We start from the raw sequence: 27,690 nt of genomic DNA, 5'->3' as shown, positions 1-27,690 counted from the left end.
GCCACTACGGAATCTGACAATATGGCGGAATTCAACAGCGTGCAGAACACCACTGAAGTCGCACTGACAAAGGGTGCGCGCGGAGTGGGTACACAGAATTTTCGCCACAATGCCCTTTAGGTTCTTCATATTCCATTGCTGCACTGTCTTATTTCCATGTGTTCTAACATCCGATCACAATATTGTACGCTGCAGTGTACGAACAAGTGAAACAATGGTACCTCGATACAATGAAGTTTATTAATCACAAAAAAACAAAAAACATTTTATAGCGCAACTGCTTCCAAACTTCGCATCAGTACAAGTGAAAAGTGGCCATAAAGGTTACTTGCATGCCGATGCTTGGCCGGAAAAAAAAAAGCAAGAAATAACACAACCGATAGAACAGAACTCTATAGTGCATAGTGCTTCGCAAGTACGGTAGTCTATGGTGGTATTCGAGTACACGGTAAATTTGGTCAACTATACGTTGCGTGACGAAGGAGACAAACGAAAATGGTGATTGTACGTTACTCAAGCTCCACATTGACGTAGAGGGTATCCTTCGTAATGTAGCCACGAAATTCTATGTCATTCCAAGACACCATCTCCGTCCGGTAGCTTTTGTTAACCATACCGGGACGCGGTTTCTTCGCAACTTCGTAAGCTTCGCCACGCAAAGGCAGCCTGACGTCCTTGGTCACATCTCTGGGGTGCGTGATGACCAACGCAACTTTTTTCGAGCATGGCCACTCGACGTAATCGTCCCATTCCCCATCCTTGAAGTGTATGGCGAACAGCACGCTCACCTGTTCACTGCCTGCATCCCCCGACAACGAAAACTGATACCAAGGACGAAAGGTATAGCCGCTCAGCGTGTAATCATCACCCAATACCCCGTGTTCTCTCTTAGTCTGCGAGAGTGAATCACGTGCGGCATACACATTCTTGAACTTGCACGTAGTGATGTAGACGCCGGGCTTCGACGCCGCTCGGAAAGGGCCTGGCGCAGATGACTGCGATGACTGACTGCCTTCTCGCTGGGCGCCACTGGCCGTCTCCTGCGCCACGGACAGTGAACGATCAAGATTGGCGAGTCTCTCGACTAACCCGTTGACTCCGTTCACAAGTTCGTCTTCGCTATCGCGCTCGTTCAACGCCTTCTGCCGCAGACTCTCGAGGTCTTCTTTGATACCTCGTATTCCTTCGACGGCCTCTCGCACTACCGCGTCACTCACGGAATGGCACCTGGAGTTCGAATCACAGCACTGCCTGTAGTGTTCGGCGGCCGCTTCACGCGTGACCGGTCGGTAGCACTTGGTGCAGTGCACGTCACCGCCACGGCAACGGGTCAGGTGGGCTCTCAGGTCGGACAGCTTGCCGGAGAAGTTTGAAGGGCACTTCCGTCCGTCAACGATGCATACAACGCGCCACCTTTCCAAGTAACACGCGTCGGTCTCAAAAGGGACAAGCTCTTCTTCAGTGACGGCTGTTCCATCGAGGGGACACTGTTTAGCGGCACACACTTCAACTTTGCACTGTAGACACGAAACGTGAGCGCAGGGTAGCACCACGGCGTTAGACGGTATCCGACCGCAGATGCCGCAGACGCGGTCGGCGGGAATCGGCTCCGTGAAGGCGACACGTCGCTGCTCGAAGAAATCGCCGAAACCTGTCAGCGGGTACTTCCAGAACACCATAGCAGAACCGCACAAAAGGAGCAATGTCACGTCCAACGCTATTGACTGCGAAGGGGTGAAAAAATCGCTAAGCGATGGAATCCGCCACGCAAACTTCTGCGCATGACAGCTGCTACAGGAGCGGTTTGTAGCAACGCCCCCATTCGATAAGGTGGTGGTAGAAACATTTATTGCCAGTGTGTGAACGTGGGGGCCCAGCCCCCTACATGGCACGTGGGTGCTCCCTCAATATGAGGGGGCACCCTTACAAAGCGAAGGAAAGTCCCTGAAGCGCAATCCTCTTCATCGCGCAGGAGATGATCCGGCGCTGATCTGCTTTAAAGCAGAAGTGCTGGTCATTCGATAAGAGGGCAATCGTTCTTATCGCGTGGCAGAGGGCAGCTGAGCAGCGAGAAGAATAGGACGAAGAGGAAACATATCTTGCGCAAGCGGGGCTCGCGGCGAGTGCCCGCAGCATGTTGCTTTCTGCCGTGTGTTTGTGAAGACGCGCTTCGATATTCCACCAGGGGCGGCGCCAGTGGGGGGTGTGGGGGGGCTCCAGCCCCCCCAAAATTTCCGCCTGCCCCCACCCCCCCCCTTGCAAGAATAGTCAAAATACAATGCATATGTTCCCAGCCTCTCTGCCCCCCCCCCTGAAGGAACCCACTTGTCGTGGGTGCCCCCCCCCCAGTAAAAAAATCCTGGCGCCGCCCCTGTATTCCACTGGTGTGGTCTTCGCCTGACCCTCCCTGTACCTACTCCGAAGTTCAAGTGAACGCCACTGCAGACATGGAAATCTATCGCGGCTAGTAGGAGCATGCACGAGCGCTGCATCAACGCACATCTCCCTTATCTGAAACGACCGGGGACAGTGGGGCCGAACTCCTGGGCTGAGATATCCGCGAAGTACACTTAAATATCTCTTCTCCCAGGAAATGTGAAGCTTTCTCTACGCGTATAGGGCACCCAATTGTCGTCAGCTGTATATTGTGCTGGTGACGTCACCCTTAGTAATTACGGTTGCGTGAAACGCAGTTACAATCGCTTCAATTCTCAAAAACACGTCCGAATCATTCGCGCGTCAACTATTGAAATGCTGCAAAAAGCCACAACGAATCAAGCGAAAATCGATCAACGTTTCGTGGCCGCTTCAATCATGACGTGCATCAAGTGGCAGCCATCAATATGTATTATGTCGGGTTTCATATGTATCAACAGTTGGAACTCTTCCGCGTCAGCGATGACGCGGGTCAAGTTCTCGGTCATGAGTTGAGAGTATATACCTACCGTATGCGCACCAGCCTATCCTTATCCTTCGGTTTTACATGTGTAGGCTTCCCAGTTAGTGTGTTACCTAGCAAACCGGTCACTCGCGCCAGGTTAACCTCCCTGCGTTTCGTTTTCATCTATTTCTCTCTCTCTCTCTCTCTAGATATACATACTCTACTGATTCGAAGGCCCGCTTGTCTATCACGAATACTCGCTTTTCTCGTCAAACCACTTGGCATTGCCATTATATTCTGTGTATTCGTCTTCAGCCCTACTTAGACGTGTAACTTGATAGAACGGTAGCTTGGGCTAGTTGGTGATTAAGCATCGACATACTTACACAGCGCAAAATGAACGGGGACACATGTGTGTTGTGTCCTCTCATGTGCCCTCGTTCATTTTGCGCTGTGTAAATATGTCGATGCCTACTTAGGCGCTTTCTCGAATTACGTATTCTGTCGTGTTTTGCAATTAAGCGACTTTATTATTGAAGAGTACAGTTACGTCTGCAAGTTATGAATTCTAACGTGTTCTGAGTTAATATATATTCACATTTCTTCCCAATCTAGGCTTCTGAACACTTCTTCTAGTCATGAAGTGAAGAATAAAGGAGTGGTTGTATGGTAATCGGAAGCCCTTTTCGATCGCGATGTTGCCGATTTTATTGAATAGGAGCTGTGGAATATATGTATATATTTGCTATGGTGTACAACATATATAAAGAAAAATTTTAATTAGATCCAGGATAACAGTTTCACTGTAAAGAGGAGAGCCGCTTCAAGTTTTCAGAAGTCTTAGCAACTCGGGTAGTCATTTTCATTCGGCGTCAGTGACAAAAGAAATAAAATAAAAAGTAAATGTCACAATTTCGCCGCAATGCGATTGCAACAAATTGGAATGTTATACGCAGTAAGGATTGCAACTGACTTCTTTAGGATACGATCTCGCGTTACTCTAAAACTTACACGGTCCTTATAAGTGTTGAAGCTTGGGCTAGTTGGTTTGTAATCATACTGGCAAGTTTTTGCAGCGAGTGAACATAGGAAAGAAAGGCAGAGTAGACAGGAAGAGCGTTGCAAAAACTTGCCAGTATAATTACAGGGTCCCTTATGCAGTCACCTAACACGACTGGAAGGCGAAAGCCATCTTCGTCTTCTTCTCCTCAGTCGATGCGTCGATCCTGCCGTGCCTCCCATCGAGGGATTTCTGCAGCTAACATCGTTTTTCAATGCCTCCAGGATCGGAGGTATTTACCTGGTTTGCACTGCATCTGCGATTGGCCCACCTTTGAAGAAGTGACAATGTCGTATGATGCGCCGTCATGCTGTCACGTGAAGGTACGTCATAGTGACGTCATGATGAAGCCACCCATGTTGCCGATATGAGACAGTCACGATGACGTCAAAAAAAAAAAAAAAAAGACACCAGGCCTGCGCGGAAAGCGCAGCACAGTCACAGCGAAACCTGGAAGAGCGGCATTTCTAGAGCCCGTTATAAACTCTTTTGTGGCTACTAATACAAGTAAACTAGCAACGTACCCACTACGCCACAAATCATATTTTTTGTGAAGTTTGGAAGCACCCACCACGACATTATTCGTCATTCTGCGGAAAAACGAGCTACCATATGTACGGCGTTACGTGCAGTTTCTTGATGCGACGGTTGATGACGATGAAGAATTATGGCTGAGCCATTTGTAATGGGTTGGAAGCTTTAAACGACCCACTAGTTACGTAATTCGCATCGTGTGACTCCCGGTCGTTATTTTAGTGTCCCACCACCCTATATAACATATGTCAACGTCAGAAAGATGGAGACAGGAAAAGAACTTGAGTGAGGCCCTGGGGAAATGCATCATGGGAGCCCTATGGGCTTCCTTGGCAACCTATAGAAGTGCACTTGCGAGGAACCCACTATGCTATAAATGATCATAATTTTTTGATGCAGGGAAACAGCCACTATTTCATTTTTCGTCATTCTGCGGAGAACCGTGGGACCCGCTAAACACCTTTAAGGCATTATGTGCACTTTGTTGATGCTGAGGCTGATGACGATGAAGAATTATGGGAGATCCCTTTGTAATGGGTTGGAAGCATTCACCAACCCGCTCGTTGCGCAATTCGCATTGCGTGACGCTTGGTTACAAAATTCGCGTGGTGTGACGCTTGGTTGTTATTTTACTCTTCTACCACGCTACATTACGTGTGTTAATGTGGTTCCTTCGCGACATGAAGCCTGTATAGGGTATTTTTGCAACGCAGTTTCAAATAAATACCATGAAGGAAAAACAACAACCGGCATGGCTCTGTGGTAGAACACTGGGCTCCCACGCAGAGGGCCCAGGCTCGAACCTCATTCCATCCTGGAAATTTTTTCATTTCGTCTTTTTTTTTTTTCGAGCGATAGTGGTTACGGACACCGGTGGCGGCGGCGGCGGCGGACAACTACGGCGCCAAAAACGGCCCTTGTTGTGATCTCATAACAGCTTTCGCTGTGAAAGTTTGCCCGTCTGTGACGTCGTGGTGGCGTCATCGTGATTATTTTTTACATCGCTCGTGTTGACACAAACGCCACAGGACGCCGGCGACACGGGGCACTGGTCAATGTCCGCGTTTGATTAGCCATCTGAGGCTCCCGCTTTAAAAAAAAAAAAAAAAAAAAAAAAAAAAAAAAAAACGCCAGGCCTGCGCTGAAATCGCAGCACAGTCACAGCGAAAGCTGGAAGAGCGGCGTTTCTAGAGCCCGTTGTAATCTCTTTTGGGGCTACAATAGAAGTACACTACGCTTTGTTGCCCAAGCGGCGCTGCTCGGGCTTCGTGCCGTTACTCCCGAGGCCAGTTTCACCTCTACTTGAGCCGCGCCCGTCTGCAGCCTTCGCAAGCTTTCGCTCCCACACAGGACGTGGTTACGACTCGCGGCGCGATGTTCTTTATTTAGTCGTTATAAGGACAGCACGACAACGGCAAAAGTGCTCCTCGAGTGTGCATGAAGTTGCAAGCGCAGTGAAAGTGCGAGCGATACGCCTAGGATCAGTACTGGGACGCTGTGGTTTATCATTCATAGGTTGCTTCGTTCGCACTTGGCTCTGCTGTAAATAAACGACTTGTACTGGCATCATCGAAGCTGCATGTCCGACCAATAAAGTACCAGATACGTGCGAAGCAGAATCCGTGATGCCACGTGAATGTTATGAGTGCATAGTACGCAGCTTCTGGCACAGATGCCAATAATATTTTCTCGGCGTCCTTATCGCATGGAAGCAGGCTGACATGAGCAGCGATTATGATTTGTTGACATCAGTGTCACCATCAGGTTGAAGAGCTGCGTTCGTGCAAGCAGTCTTACACTGCAAAATGGATGCGACAGCAGCCGCAACAGAATCCTAACAAGCGATGCAACGACCACTTATGTCTATTGACCATAAAAATATGGTCACTTAGAGCGCTAAGTGGCCATATCTCCTCATCATCATCTGATCATCAACCTCGCTACGCCAACCGCACGGCCTCTCTCACATGTTTCTCTAATTAACCACGGCAACGCTAATTAACCACCGCAAACTTCTTAATCACATCTGCGCACCTTGCTTACCGCCTCCCCACGCGCGCCTGTCTTTACTCAGCTGAATGGCGACAGCTTTAATGCTAATAGTTCAATGCTCGCAGTTTAATGGTAAGTAAACAGTATCAACCGGCCAGCCCACCAGCATGTACAGGTGCCCCCAAAAGTAAAACGCGAGCTGTGGTCAAACTCGGCAAAACTGCATGCCAGCGCGCTCTATCAGCAGATGCGCTGCAGATAGCGAGAGTGCGTCGGCACACCTGGCTGACCCACCCGATATGCTGATGCTGGCCTTCTCGCCGGATCGAGCGAAGCCGCGGTGCTACCCTCATTGCTCGTCAGGGGCAAAAGTGGTGGCATTCCTGGCGAAGCAGAAAACGCACGCGTCCGAAGTTTTCTTCACGACGCGGGCAAATGGATAAAGCATTTAAGGCGTCTCTGACGAGCAGTGATGGTAGCAGCGCGGCTTCGCTCGAGCCGGCGATAAGGCGATCATCCAGGGACGTAGCCATGAGGGGGAGGGGGGGGGATTGAGGGTCCGAAATTTTTCAGTTTTGTTTGCGTAATATACACGCGCACGTACAAACGCACGCACGAACATACATAAAGTATGGTTGAACCCCCCCCCCCCCCGAAAAAACTTTCTGGCTACGCCCCTGCGAGCATCAGAATATAGGGATAGGTCTGCCAGATGTGCCGACGCACCCTCGCTATCTGCAGTGCAACTCCTGATAGAGCACGCTGGCATGCAGTTTGGCCACAGCTCGCGTGCTCCGTTTTACTTTTGGGGCACCTGCAGATGCCCCAAAAGCACCGATGCGCAGAGTCTTTATTTCCAATAAAGCGTCATGTAACCATCAGACACCACATTCCAGTTGCACGTTCGTCAACGCAATGATAAAGTGAACAATGAGGAAATCAATACAAACAGTTCCAAGGTTCCTCATTCGGATACAGGAAAGGTTTTGATAAGGGGTCCTGGTCTAAATCCGTCAGCTATACCGATCAGCGAAACTGACTAAACGAAAACTGAACGTCTGTCAGTCAAATTCCACATGTACATAGAGGGCACGTTTCACAATGAAGCCTTCGAGTTCTATGTCATTCCAGCTCTTTGCCTCGGTTAACCTTCCCGTGTTCAAATCACGGGAGCCCGGCTTCTTCAACATTTTATAACCTTCTATGAATGACGTTAGCCTAACGCCCTTGGCCTCGTCTGTGGGGTGCGCGATGGTCAGCGCCACCTTCTTCGAGAAGGGCCACTCCAGGAAATCGTACCAGTCACCGCCCCGAATGCCCAAAATGAACCTCACGCTCAGCTCTTCTCCACGTTCACCTACCGACAACGAGAAGTAGCAGCTTAACCCAAAGGCATAACCCCCTAGTGTGTACAGCTCAGTCGATATTTCTTGTTTCTTATTCTCATTCGACTGATTACTGCGCATGCGCAGTAATCAGTCGCATGACCTCCGTTGCGACCGTTGCCGGCTGTGCTCGACGCTTTTGTATGTTATCGCGCACCCGCGAGAGAGCACTTTTAATATCGCTCAGAACAAACGAAGCCACATCAGCTCCAGCGGCAACGGTTATCTTCTTCTTTTATCGAAGCAGCTTTTATATCTTGGAGGGAGGAGGAATTCCGCAAGAGAGGAGGAACCTTACTGCGAATAACATATCTAGTAGTTGCTATAGTATTCATTGCTTCGCCCTGGCTGCGAAATTGGCTTTCTAATTAGCTTCTTTAATCTAATGCTCACACTTACATGACAATTCCCCCCCCCTCCCCCCCCAATTTTTCCTGCGCACTGGACGGACACATACGTATGTGCGTTCGTGCGTGCGTGTTTCTTGCGTGTTCGTGTGCCTGCGTTCGTGTGCAGTATTCCCGCGACCTTGTCAGGAACATATAAACGTACGTGTTTGCGCAACAAGCAAAGCCAGACAGTATACTATCTGTGAAATCACGCGGCACCAGGCTAAGAGGCTGCAAATATCTGGGGTGTGATGCATGACCGGAAGCGTATCATAATGTTCGATTTTTCTCATGGGTGCTCATGGACCTACTGACAAATACAAGCGGTGTGCTCAGAATATGCTTAACCGAAGAGATAGGAATTCTTTTTAATAACGGTGAAAAAGTACGTGAGTATTCAGTGTAGGAAAATTCAGCGAAAAGAAAGCTTCGCTAAATCGTGGTTACGTCCAAATGTGATTGCATTCAGAACAGAGCAGACAAACTTGGATTTCATTCCCTACTTTCCCTTGTTAAGGCAGCCTTGTAGTACGGCTACTAGAGGAAGGTGTTCTTCTGAAGTGAGGAGCTGTTCACATGTTGCCTACTACGAAATAACTTCTACAACGCTTGGATCCGCTGTACTTGCAAAAAATAAGGCCAGTATGTAATAGGGCATAAACCTAGCTAGGCTGGTTTCTTCTTTGTTTTATTCGATAAACTACCCTTAGTCTTAACATATTTACGTGATATTACAAGAGGCGTGTAAACAAACAAGTTGAATTCGCTCGTGAAGACTAATAAGGATGGGTGGAATGGTCCATGTATCCACCCTTGTAATTCCGCAGGGCGACTGGAGTGATTACCGGTAGCTCAGAGGTGGCTAAGACCTGCTTGTATTAGGCGCAGGCCCGACCAGATCAAGTGAGTCGCGTCCACTGCAGTTCCTGAAGGAGTAATTTAATATAGAGATAAATAATCCAGGCAACAAGCAGGCAAACATTCCCAACTTGAAAAAGACGCACTAGAAAAATTCTAAAGGACCGCATCGCTACACATCGCAGTGGCGCTGCATCCGAGTTTTCAGGTGGCCTTGCCTCTGGGACCTTCGAAAGGTGAGGGACGTCACGCGGATTACCCATTTTATTGGGTGTCAGAGTGACGTCACGGGATCTTTTTCAGCTCTTCACTGCCGAACATTGTTCGCATTTGTTGGAACACTTTATAGGTTGTTGCACTTAAAGGGGCCCCGAACGACCTCTGTTCATTTTTTTTTTAACATTTCAAGTAAATGCGCGCGTCGAGTTCGGAGTGCCGTCATGATCAACAGTGTCGAAGCCGACAGCGCTACGCGCCGCGGGCACAACAAAATAATAAAAAAAGAATCGCCTGCTCCTCTCCGGACCTTTCGGTATATCTCGCGCTATGGAAGTGCGCGCCGGTTGCTCTGCTGCAAGTAAGTCGACCGGAGATTCCTCCGAATCACCGCTCGACTGCCTAAGTAGAAGCTGATTGAGCCCGTCAGGCGCGGATTTGCCTTCGAGTTAAGACTCAGATGTTGATGGACGAGCGACGTCTCAAAAGCGTACGCGGTGAGACGATGCTGATTCAGTCAAAGGCGCAGTGGCGTAGCCAGGGGGTGGCACTCCGGGCCCGTGCCCCCCCCCCCCCCGCCCAATTTTTTTTCTGCCATGGGATAAAGAGCACAAAATGGCACTCGACCACGCTTATCTGCCCGGACCGCACGTGCGTGCCCCCCCCCCCCCCCCCTCCATCCGGAACAAATTTCTGCCTACGCCACTGAAAGGTGACTTTTCTTCCTCCGTGTTTCTATTTGACACTTCGTGGACTCATTCGTGTACATCGGTGAACAATGTTTATGACAACGCATTTTTTAACAGTCTTATAAGCTTTTTTTTAGACTTTATCTTGCTGTTACTCGGGAATAAACGATGTGTATGTAACAACACGAACGATCTTTTTGTCACTTGACGTTCAGCCCCCCAAAATTACGATGACCTTTTTAGAAATGGATTTTCGATCAGCAATGAAAAATCCACCCTGGGATATCACACCTGGCGAAAAATTTTGACCTTCATAGAGTTAAAGAAGTGTAACAGAAAGAGAATACACATTCACACTTAACTACTACACTTGGAAACTTCCGGCGGACCCCGAGCGTCCTCGGCCCGTGTTGCAATCTGCTACATATTTAGGGGAGCTGCGTGAACAAGTGCAGATGTCAAAGTTTTCTTTATCTAACACCATGAATCGCGCCTGTTGCGATGTGGGCTGTAAGCCTAGCGATTGGCTGGCATCCTAAGCCTAGCGATTAGCGTACGCTGCGGCATCCTTGCGCCTTTGCAAGGCAACCGGCGAGCGGAGTGAACGCATTCAGCGCATCGATATAAGGTGAGCACTAGGCTCTCTATATCCGAGCGACTCCTGGATGTGCGTGTCTGCGGCTGTCTCTTGATGTTGGAAGACTTTCGCTACAATTTTCCAGTCAACGATCATGGGAGATCTTAAATTGTCGGAAACGTTTATCTGTTTACATCTGGATACTTAGCGTCGGCGGCATCAGCACGAGTGATGCACAAAATGACCATCACGTGATGAAGTCACCGTGTGACGTCGCATAAACGTGTCTTGACATGATGTCATCCCATCACATCGTCGCTTCATCAAAAGTTGGCCGATCACGTAGACAGGGCAGATGAGTTGCCGAAAGCTTGCGATGCCTGCTATCCTGCAGAAAATGCGAAACCACGTTAGCTGCAGAAAGCATAAGGAGGGGAGGCAGGAGAGGATCAGCGCATCGACTGACAAGAAAAAACAGCTCCACTAACGTGAAACCTGGACAGCTGCGAAGCACCGGTGCAACCCTTAGGGACACGTCAATAAGAATGAGACGACAGCGTCCTCTCATTGCTATAGACAACATCGCAGACAGCGTCCATCTCAGAAACACAGATTTTCCTGAGCCATCGCGCCGTCTTATTTGCCACTCGGGGAAGTGCTCGCGGCGTTGTTTCTCGCGGGCTAGCGCGTGTTCTCGCGAGCCTTTTCCTGAGCGAACACGCCATCTTATTTGCCACTTGCTTTATTGTGACGGGCGACGACGAGAGACACCATGACGGGCTACAACGACAGGAGACGCCGGCAGCCCGAGCTCATAAGGTGCTTCGGATCTAAAAGAAGATGATGGCTTCCTTCTTCGAGTCATCTTAAGCAAATACACGAGTGACCCTGTGAGTTTTTCCTCGTGCAAGTGTTCAGTGGTCACAAAAGCATGCGCTACAGTTTGCGAACAGGAGAAACACCGGTAACTCAAGGAAAGGATGTTTATTAATCACAAAATAGCCAGGAATATCTGTTGCACCATAGCTTCTTACGAACTGCACATCAGTACACACGCAATAAACTTTAGAAAGAAAGTCATCGAGGTCGCTTGCTTTGGGGTGCTCTGGCCAGAACAGAAAATCAAATCTCACGAGGGATACAAAACAACTCTACTGATTAGGCGGTACGATGGCGTAAGGGTCACCTTTCACAGCTGCATGTAACGAAGCTTAAAAGCTAATGAAAACTGGTATTGTACGTTACTCAAATTCCACATGGACGTAGAGGTTGTTCTTGGTAATGTAGCCACCACGTTCGATGTCATCCCAGCTCGTCTTCTCCGTCTCGCATTCACCGTTCGTTTTCTCAGGGGCCGGTTTCTTTACAACTTTAAGACCTTCAACGAACAAAGGGAGCCGGAGGTCCTTGGTTGCGTCTCTGGGGTGTGCGATGATCACCGTAACCTTTTTCGAGAAGGGCCACTCGACGTAATCATCCCATTCGCCAGCCCCCAAGTACATACTAAAGCCCACGCTTACCCCATCGCGGCCTTCGCATCCCCACGAATAAATTGAACGCAGATAAAAGGTATAACCACTCAGCGAGTGACGCCCGCTACCAATCCTCAGTTCTTCCTTAGAACGCGTGACTGAGGTGTGCGCGCAGTACGCCTGCGTGAACACGCAAGCGGCGATGCACGCGCCGGGCTTTGAAGCGGAACGTAAAGGACCTGACGCAGCAGGTGGCTTGGGTGATTGAGACGAAACGCCTTCTCGGTCGACGCCGCTCGCCATTTCTTGCGGTGCGGACAGTGAATGATCAAGACTCGCGAGTCTTTCGACTAATCCGTTGGCTGCGTTCACAAGATCGACTTCGCTATGGCGCACGTCCAAAGCCCTCTGCCTCAGATTCTCGACGTCTTCTTTGATACCTCGGTATCCTTCGACGGCCTCTCGCACTCGCGCGGCAGTCCCGGAGTGGCCCGTTGAGTTGGAGTCGCAGCACTGCCTGTAGTGTTCGACGATCACTTCACGTGCGACCGGTCGGTAGCACTTGGTGCAGTGCACGTCACCGCCACGGCAAATAGGCAAGTGGGCTATTAGCTCGGACAGCTTGCCGGAGAAGTTAGAAGGACACTTCCTACCACCGACCACGCACACGATGCGCCGCTTTTCCAAGTAGCACGAGTCGGTTCGAGAAGGGACAAGCTCCTCTTCGGTGACGGCTGTTTCATCGAGGGGACACCGTTTAGCGTCGCACACTTCAACTCTGCATTCTAGACACGAAACGTGAGCGCAGGGTAGCACTGCTGCGTTGGAAGGTATCCGACCACAGATGCTGCAGACGCGGTCGGCAGGCATGGGCTCCGCGAAAGTGACGCGCCGCTGCTCGAAGAACTCGCCGAAGCCTGTCAGCGTGTACTCCCAGAAAGCCATAGCGCAATGACCCGAAACAGGGCACGTTAAGTCTAACGCTCGATGCTATTCGGTGAGCAAAATCACAAAGCGACGGAGTGCTCCACGCAAACGGCTGCTCACTAACAGCGGCTGAACGAGAGGTTTGTAGCAACGCCTCCCATTTGATAAGACTGCGATCGTTCTTATCGGAAGGGAGAGGACAGCTTATGGGCGAGAAGAAAAGTACGAAGAGGACATGTTTTTGTAGGTGCGCTGCTCGCCGCGACTGCGCGTTATATATTGTCACGTGGTCGTGACGTCGACGAAGACAGCAGTCGGCGTTTGCAGAATGAAACTGTTTATTTGGCCGAACTTGTGGCCGGGAAAATGAGAATTAGAACTACAGCAATACACGCTGTACAATGATAGCGGCGAACAGGGCGTCGGCCGTCGATCAACTGAAGCGGTCAAACGCGTCGGCTTTTATACAGGCGCTATGGAACTTTCCAGCAATATCGCTGGTGGCGGCGTTATCTCTCGACAAAGCTGGAACATTCGCGTGCGGCGCGCAATCTTAACAAAACGATCTACCAAAATCGTGAAGCTTCTCGAACACTGCTTCGGGGCCAGCGTCGAGCGTTGATAACCGTCCTTGCTGGTCAAACTCGAACACATCAAAATAAAAGAAGCGGGCGTGGCATTGCCCCTCTCTGAAAAAGCATCGTCCCGATGCTTGCAACAGAACATGGAAAGGAAAACACAAGTGCATACACAAATAAATTACAATAACAAAGGAAAAAGTAGAGTCCCCAGGTTCGCTAACGCGCAAAAAACGGCTTAAGGCGCACGACATGGACGACTTCAGGTCGTGCGCGGCGTCGCTGGGAGTTCGTAATGCCGTCCGGGACGACCTCGTAGTCAAGAGCGCCGTGACGTCGAAGCACCTTGTATGGCCCGAAGTATCGCCGAAGAAGTTTTTCACTGAGCCCACGTCGGCGTATCGGCGTCCAGACCCACACACGGTCACCGGGTTGGTACTCCATGTGGCGTCGTCGAAGATTATAGTGACGGCTGTCGACCCTCTGCTGGTTCTTGATGCGCAGGCGGGCGAGCTGTCGAGCTTCTTCGGCGCGTTGCAAATAGGCGGCAACGTCGAGGTCGTCTTCGTCGGTGGCGGTTGGTAGCATTGCGTCGAGCGTCGTTGCCGGGCTCCTTCCGTAGACCAGCTTGTACGGCGTCATTTGCGTCGTTTCTTGCATGGCCGTGTTGTATGCGAAGGTCACATACGGAAGGATGGCATCCCACGTCTTGTGTTCGACGTCGACATACATGGCCAGCATGTCGGCGATGGTCTTGTTTAGCCGCTCGGTGAGGCCATTGGTCTGTGGGTGGTACGCTGTGGTCCGGCGGTGGCTTGTTTGGCTGTATCTCAGTATTGCCTGAGTTAGGTCAGCAGTAAACGCCGTACCTCTGTCGGTGATGAGGACCTCTGGGGCGCCATGACGCAGGAGGATGTTTTCAACGAAGAACTTCGCTACCTTGGCGGCACTGCCTCTGGGTAGGGCCCTTGTCTCGGCGTAGCGGGTGAGGTAGTCGGTAGCTACGACGATCCATTTGTTTCCGGTATTGGACGTCGGGAACGGCCCCAGTAAGTCCATCCCAATTTGCTGGAACGGCCGTCGAGGTGGTTCGATAGGCTGCAGAAGTCCGACTGGCCTAGTCGGCGGTGTCTTGCGTCGCTGACAGTCCCGGCAGGTCTTGACGTAGCGAGTTACGTCGGCGACAAGGCGCGGCCAGTAGTACTTTTCCTGTATTCTTACGAGCGTGCGAGAAACACCCAGGTGTCCAGACGTCGGGTCGTCATGCAGAGCCTGGAGGACCTCTGGTCGCAATGTCGAGGGCACTACGAGAAGGGAATCGGCTCGAAGCGGCGAGAAGTTCTTCTTACGGAGAACACCGTTGCGCAAGAAAAACGACGTCAGTCCTCTCGTGAATACCTTGGGAACAACGGTGGTCCTGCCCTCGAGGTATTCCACAAGGCCCCTGAGTTCTGGGTCCGCTCGCTGTCGTTCGGCGAAGTCTTCGGCACTTATGGTTCCCAAGAAGCAGTCATCCTCCATGTCGTCCTGCGGCGGTGGGTCGACGGGGGCGCGGGACAGGCAGTCAGCGTCGGAGTGTTTTCTTCCGGACTTGTAAACGACGGTTATGTCAAATTCTTGAAGTCGTAGGCTCCACCGTGCGAGGCGACCTGAAGGGTCCTTCAAGTTAGCTAGCCAACACAAGGCGTGGTGGTCGCTCACAACTTTGAAGGGCCGGCCGTAGAGGTAGGGGCGAAACTTCGATGTAGCCCAGATGATGGCCAGGCACTCCTTTTCTGTTGTAGAGTAGTTGAGCCTTTGATAGCGACCGGCTAGCATAACTGATGACCCTTTCGAATCCGTCGGTCTTTTGCACAAGGACGGCGCCGAGTCCTACGCTGCTTGCGTCGGTGTGGATTTCCGTATCGGCGTATTCGTCGAAATGCGCAAGTATGGGAGGCGTCTGCAGGCGTCGTTTCAGTTCTTGAAATGCTTGAACTTGCGACGTTTCCCACCTGAATTCGACGTCGGCCTTCGTGAGTTGCGTCAGCGGCTCGGCGATCCGTGAAAATTCCTTGACGAAACGTCTGTAATAGGCGCACAAGCCGAGAAAACGGCGTACGGCCTTCTTGTCGGTGGGCGTCGGGAAGTCAGCGATGGCAGCTGTTTTCCGCGGGTCCGGGCGAACACCATCCTTGCTGATCACGTGACCCAAGAACAAGAGCTCCTCGTACGCGAAGCGGCACTTTTCAGGCTTCAAGGTGAGTCCGGAGGTCTTGATTGCTTGAAGTACAACTTCAAGGCGCCGAAGGTGTTCGTCGAAGTTTGAGGAAAACACAACGACGTCGTCCAAGTACACGAGACACGTCTGCCACTTCAAGCCGGCCAGTACTGTATCCATAACCCGTTGAAAAGTCGCAGGTGCCGAGCAAAGACCAAAGGGCATGACCTTGAACTCGAACAGGCCGTCTGGTGTTATAAAAGCAGTCTTTTCTCGGTCTCTCTCGTCAACCTCTATTTGCCAGTAACCGGTCTTGAGGTCCATCGACGAAAAGTACTTTGCGTTGTGTAATCGATCCAGGGTGTCGTCTATCCGGGGAAGGGGATACACGTCCTTCTTTGTGACTTTGTTCAGGCGACGATAATCGACGCAAAAACGTAGAGTCCCATCCTTCTTCTTCACTAGCACCACCGGGGATGCCCACGGACTCTTCGACGGCTGGATGATGTCGTCGCGTAGCATTTCGTCGACCTGTTTCTTCACGGCCTCGCGTTCTCGCGTCGAAACTCTGTACGGGCTCTGACGGAGTGGTCTGGTGCTTTCCTCTGTTATGATGCGATGTTTTGCCACGGGAGTCTGCCGAATTCTTGACGACGACGAAAAGCAGTCCTTGTATTGCAAGAGCAGGGTTTTGAGCTGTTCTTGTTTGTGCTTCTGAAGGCTGGCATTGATGTCGAAAGCTGGTTGCGGTGCTTTATTCGTCGGAGTAGGCTCGGGAGAATCGGTGAGGCCGAAAGCATTGCTGGCTTCTACGATTTCTTCGATGTAGGCGACCGTCGTGCCTTTGCTCACGTGCTTGTACTCGTTGCTGAAATTCGTGAGCATAACTGTTGCTTTCCCTGCCCGCAGCTCTGCTACTCCTCTTGCGACGCAAATCTTGCGATTAATCAAGTGGTGCTGGTCGCCTTCAACAACGCCTTCCAGGTCTGCTGATTTCTGAGTGCCGACGGAAATGATGACGCTGGAGCGAGGGGGAATGGTGACCTGGTCTTCCGCACATTCAAGGCATGCTTTCTTGGCGGACTGTGCGGCGGTGGTGCCTTTTCCGTGGACAGCGTTATTGACTTAGACCTCAGGTCGATGATCGCACCATGAAGGCCTAAGAAGTCCATACCAAGGATGACATCTCTCGAGCAACGCGGCAGGATTACGAAGTTCGCGGGATAAATCCGGTTGTTAATGGTGAGTCTCGCTGTGCAGATTCCCTCCGGGGTTACGAGGTGACCTCCAGCTGTCCGGATTTCGGGGCCTTCCCAGGCTGTCCTAACTTTCTTCAGCTTGGTGGCGAACGGTCCACTGATGACAGAATAGTCGGCTCCTGTGTCGACGAGGGCTGTGACGCTGTGGCCGTCAATAAGAACGTCGAGGTCGCTAGTTCGTCGTCTTGCGTTGCAGTTAGGTCGTGGCGTCGGGTCACGGCTACGTCGGTTTGTTCCGCTGCTTCCACGTTGCGTCGTCAGGTCTACTTCGGTCCGCGAGGTTTCGTCGTCAGGGGTTCGCGTCGTGCCCTGAAGACTTCGTCGTGGCGGCGGCGTCGGCGGCGGAGGGTCTTCGTTATTTCGTCGTACAGCAACCGCACCTCCATCGGTTGCTGCCCTTAGTTTTCCGGATGCGGGCTAGGTGACCGGCCCCGGGTTGGGCCAGTGTACGGTCGGCGTTGGGGAGAGGCGTAGCGGCCTGGCGACGGCGATCGGGAAGGTCCTCGGGGGGTCCACTGCGCTCCTGCCAGGTAGTCGGCGATGTCACGTGGTCGTTCCCCCTGCTGTGGACGCGGCGCGTCGACGGCGAACCCACGCAGTCCCATCTGTAGATAATGGCAGCGGCGGTAGGTGTGGCCGGCTTCTCCGCAGTGGTAGCAGAGTGGACGATGGTCGGGGGCGCGCCAAACGTCGGTCTTCCTCGGCGTGTATCGCTGACCGGCTGGCGGGCGGTATGACGTCGGTGGTGGCGGCGGTGGTGCCTGGCGGCGGAACTGCTGGGGCGGCGCGGCGTCTTGACGTGGGCGAGGAGGGGGGCGTTGCGTCGGGCTGCAGCAGCATAACTCATTGCTTGAAGCTGCGGCGGTGCCGGCTGAGGAACACCCAGTGACTCTTTGATTTCCTCGCGGACAATGTCTGCGATCGAATCCACTTGAGGCTGCGGCGAAGGTAACAGCTTGCGCAACTCCTCCCGCACGATCGCTCGGATGGTTTCGCGCAAGTCGTCGGTGGCTAGTGAGTGCACTTCGGAATAGGTTGCACACAGCAGCGAGCGGTTGTACTGTTTCGTCCGCATGTCCAGTGTCTTCTCAATAGTCGTAGCCTCGGTGAGGAATTCGGCGACCGTCGTGGGCGGGTTGCGGACAAGTCCCGCAAAAAGTTCTTGTTTGACACCCCGCATGAGCAGGCGAACTTTTTTGTCTTCCGCCATCGCAGCGTCGGCCTGACGGAAAAGTCGAGTCATCTCTTCCGTGAAGATGGTGACGTTTTCGTTTGGCAGCTGCACCCGGGTCTCCAGCAAAGAAGCGGCTCTTTCCCTGCGCACGACGCTTGTGAACGTGTGCATGAATGCGCTGCGGAAAAGATCCCAGGTCTGTAGTGAGGACTCCCGATTCTCAAACCAGGTTCTGGCCGCGTCGTCGAGGTAGAAGTACACGTGACGCAGCTTGTCTTCATTGGTCCAGTTGTTAAAGGCGGCGACACGGTCGTATGTTTCAAGCCAGATTTCCGGGTCTTCAAACGACGATCCGCGGAAGGTTGGCGGCTCCTTGGGATGCCGAAGAAGGATCGGCGCAGGCTGCACGGGGTCGGTCATTGTCGCTGCGGTCGATGTTGGGATCTGCGGCTGTCTGTCTTTTTCGGGAAGGAGCCCGTGCTCTGGCGGCAGTCCCTTCTGCCTGCGGCTTGTTCGACGATCCGGGTTCTCCTTGCCGTCGTCCTCGTCGCGGCTTGGGCTTGGGTCAGCGCTTCGCGGGGGCGTCCGGATCATGGAAGAAGCAGCACCTCCACCAGATGTCACGTGGTCGTGACGTCGACGAAGACAGCAGTCGGCGTTTGCAGAATGAAACTGTTTATTTGGCCGAACTTGTGGCCGGGAAAATGAGAATTAGAACTACAGCAATACACGCTGTACAATGATAGCGGCGAACAGGGCGTCGTCCGTCGATCAACTGACAAGCGGTCAAGCGCGTCGGCTTTTATACAGGCGCTATGGAACTTTCCAGCAATATCGCTGGTGGCGGCGTTATCTCTCGACAAAGCTGGAACATTCGCGTGCGGCGCGCAATCTTAACAAAACGATCTACCAAAATCGTGAAGCTTCTCGAACACTGCTTCGGGGCCAGCGTCGAGCGTTGATAACCGTCCTTGCTGGTCAAACTCGAACACATCAAAATAAAAGAAGCGGGCGTGGCAATATGTAATAATATTACCCGGGGTTTCACGTGCCAAAACCGCGATATGATTATGAGGCACACCTTTAGTGGATTGTTCCGGAAATTTTGTCCATTTCTTGTAAGTACCTTTAAGGTTCACTTTAGGGTGGGTTCCTTAAGGTCGCACAGTACACGGGCCTGTAGCACTTCGCGTCCATCGAAATGCGACCGCTGCGACCGGGATCGAACCCGCGACTTTCGGGTCAGTGGCCGCGAGCACCGTAACTTTGTACTACAGAGGCGGACCGCGCAATGTATGTCGCTTCCTGGCGGGCATTTGTGAAGATACTGTTAGGTAGTCCACCCGTGTGTTCTCCGCTTGGCCCTACCTGCCCTCAAGTTCCAGTAAAAGCTACAGCGGGCATGGAAATCTATAGAGGTTGGTTCCAACTGGCACAAGCGCTGCATCAATGCATATCGCTCCTATCTCAAACGACTGGTCGGTCTCAACTCGTGCGCTGAGATATTTGTAAAATACATTTGAGAATCTATGCTTGCACAATCAATCCCTGGTTTTATTTACATGTAGCACACGTCTACGGCGCCTCATCTGAAAGAAATAATGGAGACGTCGACCAATCTGTAGTCTGCTGAACAGTGTGCTGCTGATGCCGCTTCAACTGATAGGGGTACGTGTGCTTCGATACTCATGCACGTGCTAGTTAGACTCGCACGTGCGTGGAGGCTATCGCAGCATTCGTACGCCAACTGTTCGAATGCCGCGATAGCCTCCACGAATAATACGAACCTTGTCCAACCATGTGGGGGCACTTCAGCCAGCATGCACTTTAAGTAACACCCATCGACAGATTATAATATCGGAGATTGCCTTGTGTCAATATTTTGCGTGGTTTCTTGCCAATAATGATGAAAATGACTGACATGCGCACAGCACTTAGAAAATCTCCTCGTGCAGCATATGCAGCGCTAAATCAGCATACATGATTTTGATTTCTTTTCTTCCTTAGCAAGGAACTCCTATGAAGTGCGTTTCTGCCAGTCGAATCATTAACGTAAATTTGTAAGCAAACACATTTCATTGCATACAAAAGAGCGACCTCAATTTTTCTGAGAGCCCATGACTCTTCGTTTGGCTTTAGGGCAGCGCCTATGGCGTCAAGTGAGTTGTCATGATATCTTCCCGCCAATGAAGTCATAAATATATGTATGTAGACATGAACAACTGCATTGGAAATGACGCACAATCAATAATCACCCTCGTCATATTTTAGCTTCCAGCTGCCGAATAACGCCTCTCCAACTGCAGCGGCCGCATTGGGTAGTGATGTAATCTAGATTTCTTATCTTTTCAATCGTGCTGAGTGGCTCGTCCTGACAATGATGACCTCGTCGGGGAACGAAAAAGTGCCGAAAGGGGGCATTCGAATTGCATAATACATTGTTGTCCAACGTATCAGAATCGGTCGGCGGAAACTGCTTTGAACACGCGCTCGAAACCCCTGGATTTTGCCCCCCCCCCCCCCCACCCAGAAAAAAAAAAGCAATGCCTAAGTTGGTTTCACTGCACATAAATACCCATAGGTGACATCGCACTGACTGGGTTCATGCGTTCTATTGAACTTCGCTATTGTTTTCCCTGTTTGCGCCTTGAGTGTAGGTGCGAAATGTGAATGAGAAATTTTCATGACGTAAAATGAATGAATGAATGAATGAATGAATGAATGAATGAATGAATGAATGAATGAATGAATGACGCATGACTTAAACAATCCGATATTTGCAGTCAACGTTGTTATGCTCAGTTGCATTATTGACATGAACAGCTGTAGCCTTAGCGGGCTCATGGTGCAGCTTATTGATATCGATCTCTCATGTGACGTCATGGTTTGTAGCTGCAACTAAAGGGAAACTATTCTTGTATGTCGTAAAGGTCATTGATGAAAAATTCGTGAACACGGGTCGTCGAAGGAGCCGAAATTTCGACAACAGTACACTGTGCACTGCAGTTCTTCTGGCTGAGAACCTCTTTTGCACAGTGTGCTGTTGTCAGCAAAAGTAGTGACAGGCTCACCCGTGAGATTATAGAGGCAGAAAGGTATCTTTATTAGGTTCAGCCTGTGTCAGCACCCCTTGTGTACACCTTTCAGATAAAGAGTAGTGCTTTCTTAGAAAGTAGTTTGCACATGTGCGACGGGGATGAGCACAGTATAAACTCGCGTAAGGCTCCATAAATCTTTGTGGGTGATAGCGCTCGTATGCCGTCTCCTGTCTTCTTTTATATTTGTGTTTCCTGCGCTACAAATCTTTTCTGATGTACAACCAATAGGAGCAAACATTGTTTTTTTCATGTTTTGCATGCATAACTTGAATTCGGCACGCAATTAAATTTTCAGAAAACGGGCAAATCAGAGTGTGTTATAGTTGACGGATACAACCATAGGCGTGCGCACAGGGTGGAGCACGGGGGGCGGCCTCCCCCCCTAATCACCTAAACAGGGGGGCGCAAGATCTGCCCCGTACATTGATCCTTCTAGTCACCTAAGAGGGGGGGGGGGGGCGCAAATCTGCCTCATACATTGACTTAGTAGGGTGGAGGGGCGCTGCGACGAACCTTCCCCCCCCCAATCAGTTCCCCCTGACGGGGAACCCTGCGCACGCCTATGGATACAACTTCAGGAGTCTGCGGCGTTTCCTCCTCAAATACGAGTGCATATGAGCCCGCACCAATGGGCGCCCGCTCTAGACTGACGTCATGAGCCGCACGGCCGATGAGTCCGCCGTCCGGCCTATGAGCGGGACTATTCGTTTAGTCGCGTAGGAAATTGGCGCTCGCGCTTCGGTCGTCTAGGCGGGGCTTCTCCAGACTTCATAAGTTGTATGCGACTGTAGAAGTGGCGAAGGCGGCGGCTGGCGGCGTGCAGGTGGGGCAGACGAAATGCGAATGTTTACGACGCGCGCGAACGGTTTTCCGGATGTTCTGGCGTTTTCGCTCTGTTATCGCTTGCCGAGTGCGAATGTGCCTTAAGTGAGGAGGAAATCACAAGGCGACGGAATGCGCCTCGCGAACGGGCGCTCACTACAGATGCGACACGAGAGGTTTGTAGCAACTCGTGCTTTCGATAAAAGGGCATTCGTTCTTATCGGATAAATCAGAACAGCTCGGTGGAGAGCGAGATGAAAAAGACACGGAGAAAATCTTAATCCTAATGTCGCCGCTCTTCTTCGAAAACACCACAACATGCTTATGCAGAGCGAACGCCTTACAGGAGCCTTTCCGAAACCGCGACGTGTTGTCTAACAGACCAGGCAAAAATTTGCGGGATTTTTTAACTTCCTCTAAAACGAAATGTAATGACAATATCCACGGGGTTGGCTGCCATCCTTTGCAAAAAGCCCCGCTGCAAAGTGTGCGCTCACAGGACAACGACAACCCGGGCAACCAGCACAGCGACTAACTTCATGGTAAAAATCAGGGGCAGTTTCAACTGTGACCCAGCGAATGTCGTTGATTTGCTAGAATGCTCCATCTGTCATCTACTGTACATAGGACAAACTGAAACTGCGTTTAGGTACCGTTTTAACAATAATAAACCTCAAGTGCGTGCCCTTCCTTACTTACCAGTTTCAAGGCATGTGACCGACGCAGGTGATTCCTTCAGTAATATCAGAGCCACAATACTTCAGTCAGGTTTTAAATCACACCACGAACGCGATATTAATGAGAACTAACTTACAGTAATGGCAAGGACAGTATAGGGGGTGTTATTTGTAACAATTAGGGTACAAATGTGAAGAAAGTAAAGTGGACGAAAAGATAACTTGCCGCCCGCAGGGACCGAACCTGCGACCTTCGAGGTTAGAGAAGCATTCCTAATTACTAAATTCAAAACTCTGTCTGACGGAATGAACGAGAGCTCGGGTACACTTGCTTGCATGTTGCCTTAGTTAATCAGCTATTTTGTGGTAACGGCTGGTGTATGTTCCTTGCGCGTGCTTGAATATTTGCCTATTATTGCGTACGTAATGCCCGTGGCCTGCGTCACTCGTTATGTTTAACGTACATGCTTTGCGCGCTTCGTGTATTTTATTTATTTATATTATTTTTTGCTCGTTTGACTCAGGTTATCCTGCTGCATTTGTGTTCCCATGAGCGACTGTACGTACTTGCTGTTCTCTTTGGCTTTTGCGTAGTTCGCGGTTTTGTTTTGCTGTTTTTGTATACCTTGTTCGTTGCGCACACGTTTCCGGGTATCTAAGACTTGCCGTCTCGCTATTGTACAATGACACGTGTATTGTACATAACCACGCGTGTTTGCTGATTTGCAATCGTGATTCAAAAGAAATGGACAAGAGAAAATTACGGCAGCTTTGCACTAGCGACGCCAAGCCTGAAGGAAGTGCGCAGCTGGGTCGCCTTCTTTATTTCTCTTTATTTTTATTTTCTTTCTTCCTCTCTTCCTTTCTTTTTCTCTCTTTGGTTTGTTTCTACGTGCTTTTCGTATCTGTTTATTTCAATTTCTTTCTTTCTTTTTACCCTTTCTTTCTCTCTATTTCTCTCTTTCTCTTTCATTCTACGTCACGCTTTACTCCCTCCTCCTTTCTCACCTCCTCACCCTAACTTCCATATCGCCCCTCTTTGCCATACTATACTAGACAAGGTTATGCTATGCCCCGCTAGCGTGCCTGGATAGCCGAGTGGTTACGACGCCCGCCTTCGGATCGTTGGTACGCGGGTTCGAATCCCGCCTCTCCCTGAACTTCCCTCTTTCTCTTTCTTTCTCTCTCTGTACTCGTTCTCTCGCCCATCATAGTTACTGCATCCAACACCGAAGAAATAGGCGCACGTGTTCTGGCATCGAAGGATAAGAGGACGAAGAAGGCGTGCCGGTACAAATCGGCGCACGTCTTTTGGGAACGAAGAAGAAGATTAAGAGGACGGAGAAGGCGCGTGCTGGTCACTGTTTCTTAATAATAATATCTGGGGTTTAACGTCCCAAAACCACACTATGATTATGAGAGACGCCGTAGTGGAGGGCTCCGGAAATTTCGACCACCTGGGGTTCTTTAACGTGCACCTAAATCTAAGTACACGGGCCGCAAACATTTTCGCCTCCACCGAAAATGCAGCCGCCGCGGCCGGGATTCGATCCCGCGACCTTCGGGTCAGCAGTCGAGCGCCATAACCACTAGACCACCGTGGCAGGGCTGGTCACTGTTTCTTGATGGCCGTCCTATCACTCAGGTACCTCGACTCTGTATTTTAGCCTCCACATTCAGTCGTATGGCAGGGCCTCGCACACTGGAGACCTTCTGACTCAGCAGATTGACGCACAAGAGGAAGAAGAGTTCTACTTGGCGGGAACGCGTGCTCAATATGCTACAATTGGCTGTGCTAGATGTGGTTTTTCTTGCGTCAATATCATCATCAAGGCGCTCGAAGAAGAAGAGGAAGAAGACTTCTTTTTGGCGCGAGCGCGCGCTCAATATGCTACAGTTGGATATCCGATATGTAGGGACACGTGTGGGAAACTGTTGGAAAAGCTACACAAGCATTATGAAAAGCTATCATATTTTCGCTTCTAGCTGCCGATTAACGCCTCCGCTATTCTAGACGCCGCCCTCTGCAACGATATACTCTGGATTGCTGATCTTATCAATCGTGCCGAGTGAATCGTCCGGCTAATGACGACATCGTTGTAATCTTGTAACGAAGTGCCGAAATGAGGGACTCAAACTGCATATCACATTACTCTAAGCCTAGCAGGATCAGTCGTCGGAAACTGCTGTGAACATGTATTCGAAGCACCTGGATGCCATCCCCAAAGAAACAAAGTGCTTATGCTGGTTTTGAAAACTCTCGCTTTGGGCATAAGTACCCAGAGTTGACATCACTGACGGGCGATCACGCGACGTGTGTTCTGACGACCTTTCATTTTTTTTTCGTATTGACGATGTGAGTGTCGGTGGAAGATATGAATAACCCGCCACGGTGGTCTAGTGGTCATGGTGCTCGACTGCTGACCCGCAGGTCGCGGGATCGAATCCCGGCCGCGGCGGCCGCATTTTCGGTGGAGGCGAAAATGCTTGAGGCCCATGTACTTAGGTTTAGGTGCACGTTAAAGAACCCCAAGTGGTCAAAATTTCCGGAGCCCTCCACTATGGCGTCTCTCATAATCATATCGTGGTTTTGGGACGTTAAACCCCAACAACAACAACAAGATATGAATACAAAAGTTTAGTGACTGATGCATGTGAGCAGAGAAAGAAAAATTCGAGCACTGTTTGACTGTTACATTGCATTGCTGTGAGCACACGCCACTGTGTCCACCAGTGTGTATATTGTATGTCATAAGGCTTGTAGGAACGATGGTTATATTGAAAGTTATTTGCTGGACTGCAGTGAACTTCATAGAGATCGAGAATGTTTCTTTGAAGCACTCCACAGTACTGGTTCGCCGCACGACAAAGCGAACGATATGGCCTTTCCGCGTGGTCACTGGATATTCAGGAAGGAGGTCTCGCGAATACTACAAGTTTTTTAACAGTTTTATATGCTAGACCTCGTGTGTTATTGGAGACTAGTGACGCTCATATTGGGGTGTGGTGTGGTGATATGGGGTCCCCGGAACAGCACCGTACGCGTGATAGCACACGGGCCAACAGCATGTGCATGGCTGGGTCGCGCCGCGCACGTCTTCTTGACAGCCTGACCACGCTTCACTTTTTTTTTAAATATCACCATGCTTTCAACATAACCTGAAAGGAGCAAACCGGGAGGGGCGATAGCCTGCAAATCTCGCTAGACTTGCAACATCCTCCTCTGTAGAATACGAACAAGCGACGCACCAACCAATTCGAACCATGTTTATTACACTCATATTATAACCAGCATTGTGATCAGCAGATAATGGAATTCAAGTTGCACGTTCGTACAGTCAACTATAAAACAAAACGTAATAAACGCTGGGAAATAAGCAGCTCCAAATTTCCCTTTTTCTGTTATTGAAAGACAACCAATACAAGAGGCTTCCACAAATTGCGCTGTAGGAGACCGTGTCATTGAAGTTTCACTGCAAATACTTCACCTACATCGAGCGACGATTCTAAATTACCGAAAACTACCAACGGCGGTTACTCGAAGTTCACACTGACGTAGATGGTGGCTTTCACGATGAAGCCTCGAAGTTCGGTGGTGGTCCAGGTCTTGTCCCTCTCTGGCGTCCCCTAATCGATGTACTGAAGCATGTTCTTGCTTTTCAGTATTTTATGACCTTCCGTTGGTCATGTGAGCCCAATGGTCTTTGGTTTCATCCGCTTTCCGAGCAATAATCAACGCGACGTTCTTCGAGAGAAACCACTCGTGGGAATCGTATCTGTCCCCATCACTGATGAACATAGTGATCGCGTTCACTTCATTGTTCTATGAGCAGAAAAATTTGCATTCGAGCTTAAATGCACACCACTCGGTGTGATCAGCTCACCTGATGGGACGTGTCCCTTGAACAGCGCGAGCGTCGCGCGCGGCGCGCACGTTTATGAATACGCATGATGATAAGAACGCGCCAGGCTTCGACGCAGCTCGGAACGGAACAGGGCTGATACGATTCGTCGTCGGCGATAGCAGAAAAACACCCTCTCACTCGGCTCCTTCGACGATCTTCCGATCCTCGGACAATGCTTGATCGAGGCTGGCGAGTCTTTCGACTAAACCATTGGCTGCGTTCACAAGATCGTCGTCGCTATGGCGACCGTCCAGTGCCCGCTGCCGGAGTCTTTCGACATCTTCTTTGATACCTCGGATTCCTTCGACGGCCTTTTGCACTCGGCGCACACAGTTCCGGTCGCAGCACTGCCTGTAATGCTCCACGAAGGCTTCACGTGTGATGGATCGCTGGCAGTTAGTGCAGTGTACGTCACCGCCAGGGCAATGGGTCAGGTGGTCTCTCAGTTTGGACAGTGGGCCGGAGAAGTTAGAAGGACACTTCCGACCACCAACTACGCACACGACGCGCCAGTCATCCAAGGCGCCGAGGGTAATCGAGACAAGCTTATTTTCCGTGACGGCTGTTCCATCGAAGGGACACTGCTTGGCTTCGCACACTTCACCTTTGCATTGTAGACATGAAACGTGTCTGCACGGTAGAAGTACCGCCTCGAAAGGTATCCGACCGCAAATGCCGCAGACGCGATAGCCAGGAACCGGCTGTTCGAAGGCGACGCGTCGATGCTCCCAGAAATCGCTGAAACCTGTCAGCGAGTTGAAACCTGTCAGCGTGTACTCCCAGAATGCCATAGCACAACGGCACAAAGCAAGGCACGTTACATCCACCGCTTAATGCGAAGCGGCGAGAAAAATCGTAAGGCGACAGAATGCGCCACACGAACAGGTCGCTCACAACTGCTGCAACACGAGCGGCTCGTAGCAATGCCAGCAATGCCTCCCATTCGATAAGAGGACGGTTGGGCCGGTCGTTCTTATCGGATTGGTGAGGACAACTG

General features: G+C 50.8%; 1 protein-coding gene across 2 annotated transcripts; it reads right to left on the bottom strand.

Annotated features, from left to right (window-relative positions):
• Nucleotides 1–264: 264 nt before the first annotated feature.
• On the bottom strand, nucleotides 265–27,690 carry LOC119406636 (uncharacterized). 2 transcript variants are annotated; one of them, XM_037673368.2, is made up of 3 exons: nucleotides 27,457–27,690; nucleotides 12,884–12,970; nucleotides 265–1,564 (listed from the first exon to the last, which is right to left on the bottom strand). In XM_037673368.2, the coding sequence occupies exons 1-3, from the start codon at nucleotides 27,482–27,484 to the stop codon at nucleotides 510–512; spliced, it is 1,170 nt and encodes a 389-aa protein (XP_037529296.2). In that variant the 5' UTR covers nucleotides 27,485–27,690; the 3' UTR covers nucleotides 265–509. The 2 variants fall into 2 exon arrangements, with proteins under 2 accessions (XP_037529296.2, XP_049275952.1); XM_049419995.1 differs by lacking the exon at nucleotides 12,884–12,970 and having other exon boundaries at nucleotides 265–1,651; nucleotides 27,457–27,685.

Source organism: Rhipicephalus sanguineus, chromosome 10, assembly GCF_013339695.2.
Source record: "Rhipicephalus sanguineus isolate Rsan-2018 chromosome 10, BIME_Rsan_1.4, whole genome shotgun sequence".
NCBI classification, from domain to species: domain Eukaryota; kingdom Metazoa; phylum Arthropoda; class Arachnida; order Ixodida; family Ixodidae; genus Rhipicephalus; species Rhipicephalus sanguineus.
Note: the sequence above shows the minus strand (reverse complement) of the source record. Positions and strands in the feature narration are given on the sequence as shown.

Bases quoted from the DNA above. Each gene is read 5' to 3' on its own strand.
- LOC119406636 (XM_037673368.2), bottom strand. From the start codon at position 27,484: ATGGCATTCTGGGAGTACACGCTGACAG. The intron at 12,971-27,456 runs GTTTCAACTCGC...ACACGCTGACAG, and splicing joins CTGGGAGTACACGCTGACAG to GCTTCGGCGAGTTCTTCGAG. The intron at 1,565-12,883 runs CTTCCAACGCAG...GCGGTCGGATAC, and splicing joins CAGCATCTGTGGTCGGATAC to CGTCTAACGCCGTGGTGCTA.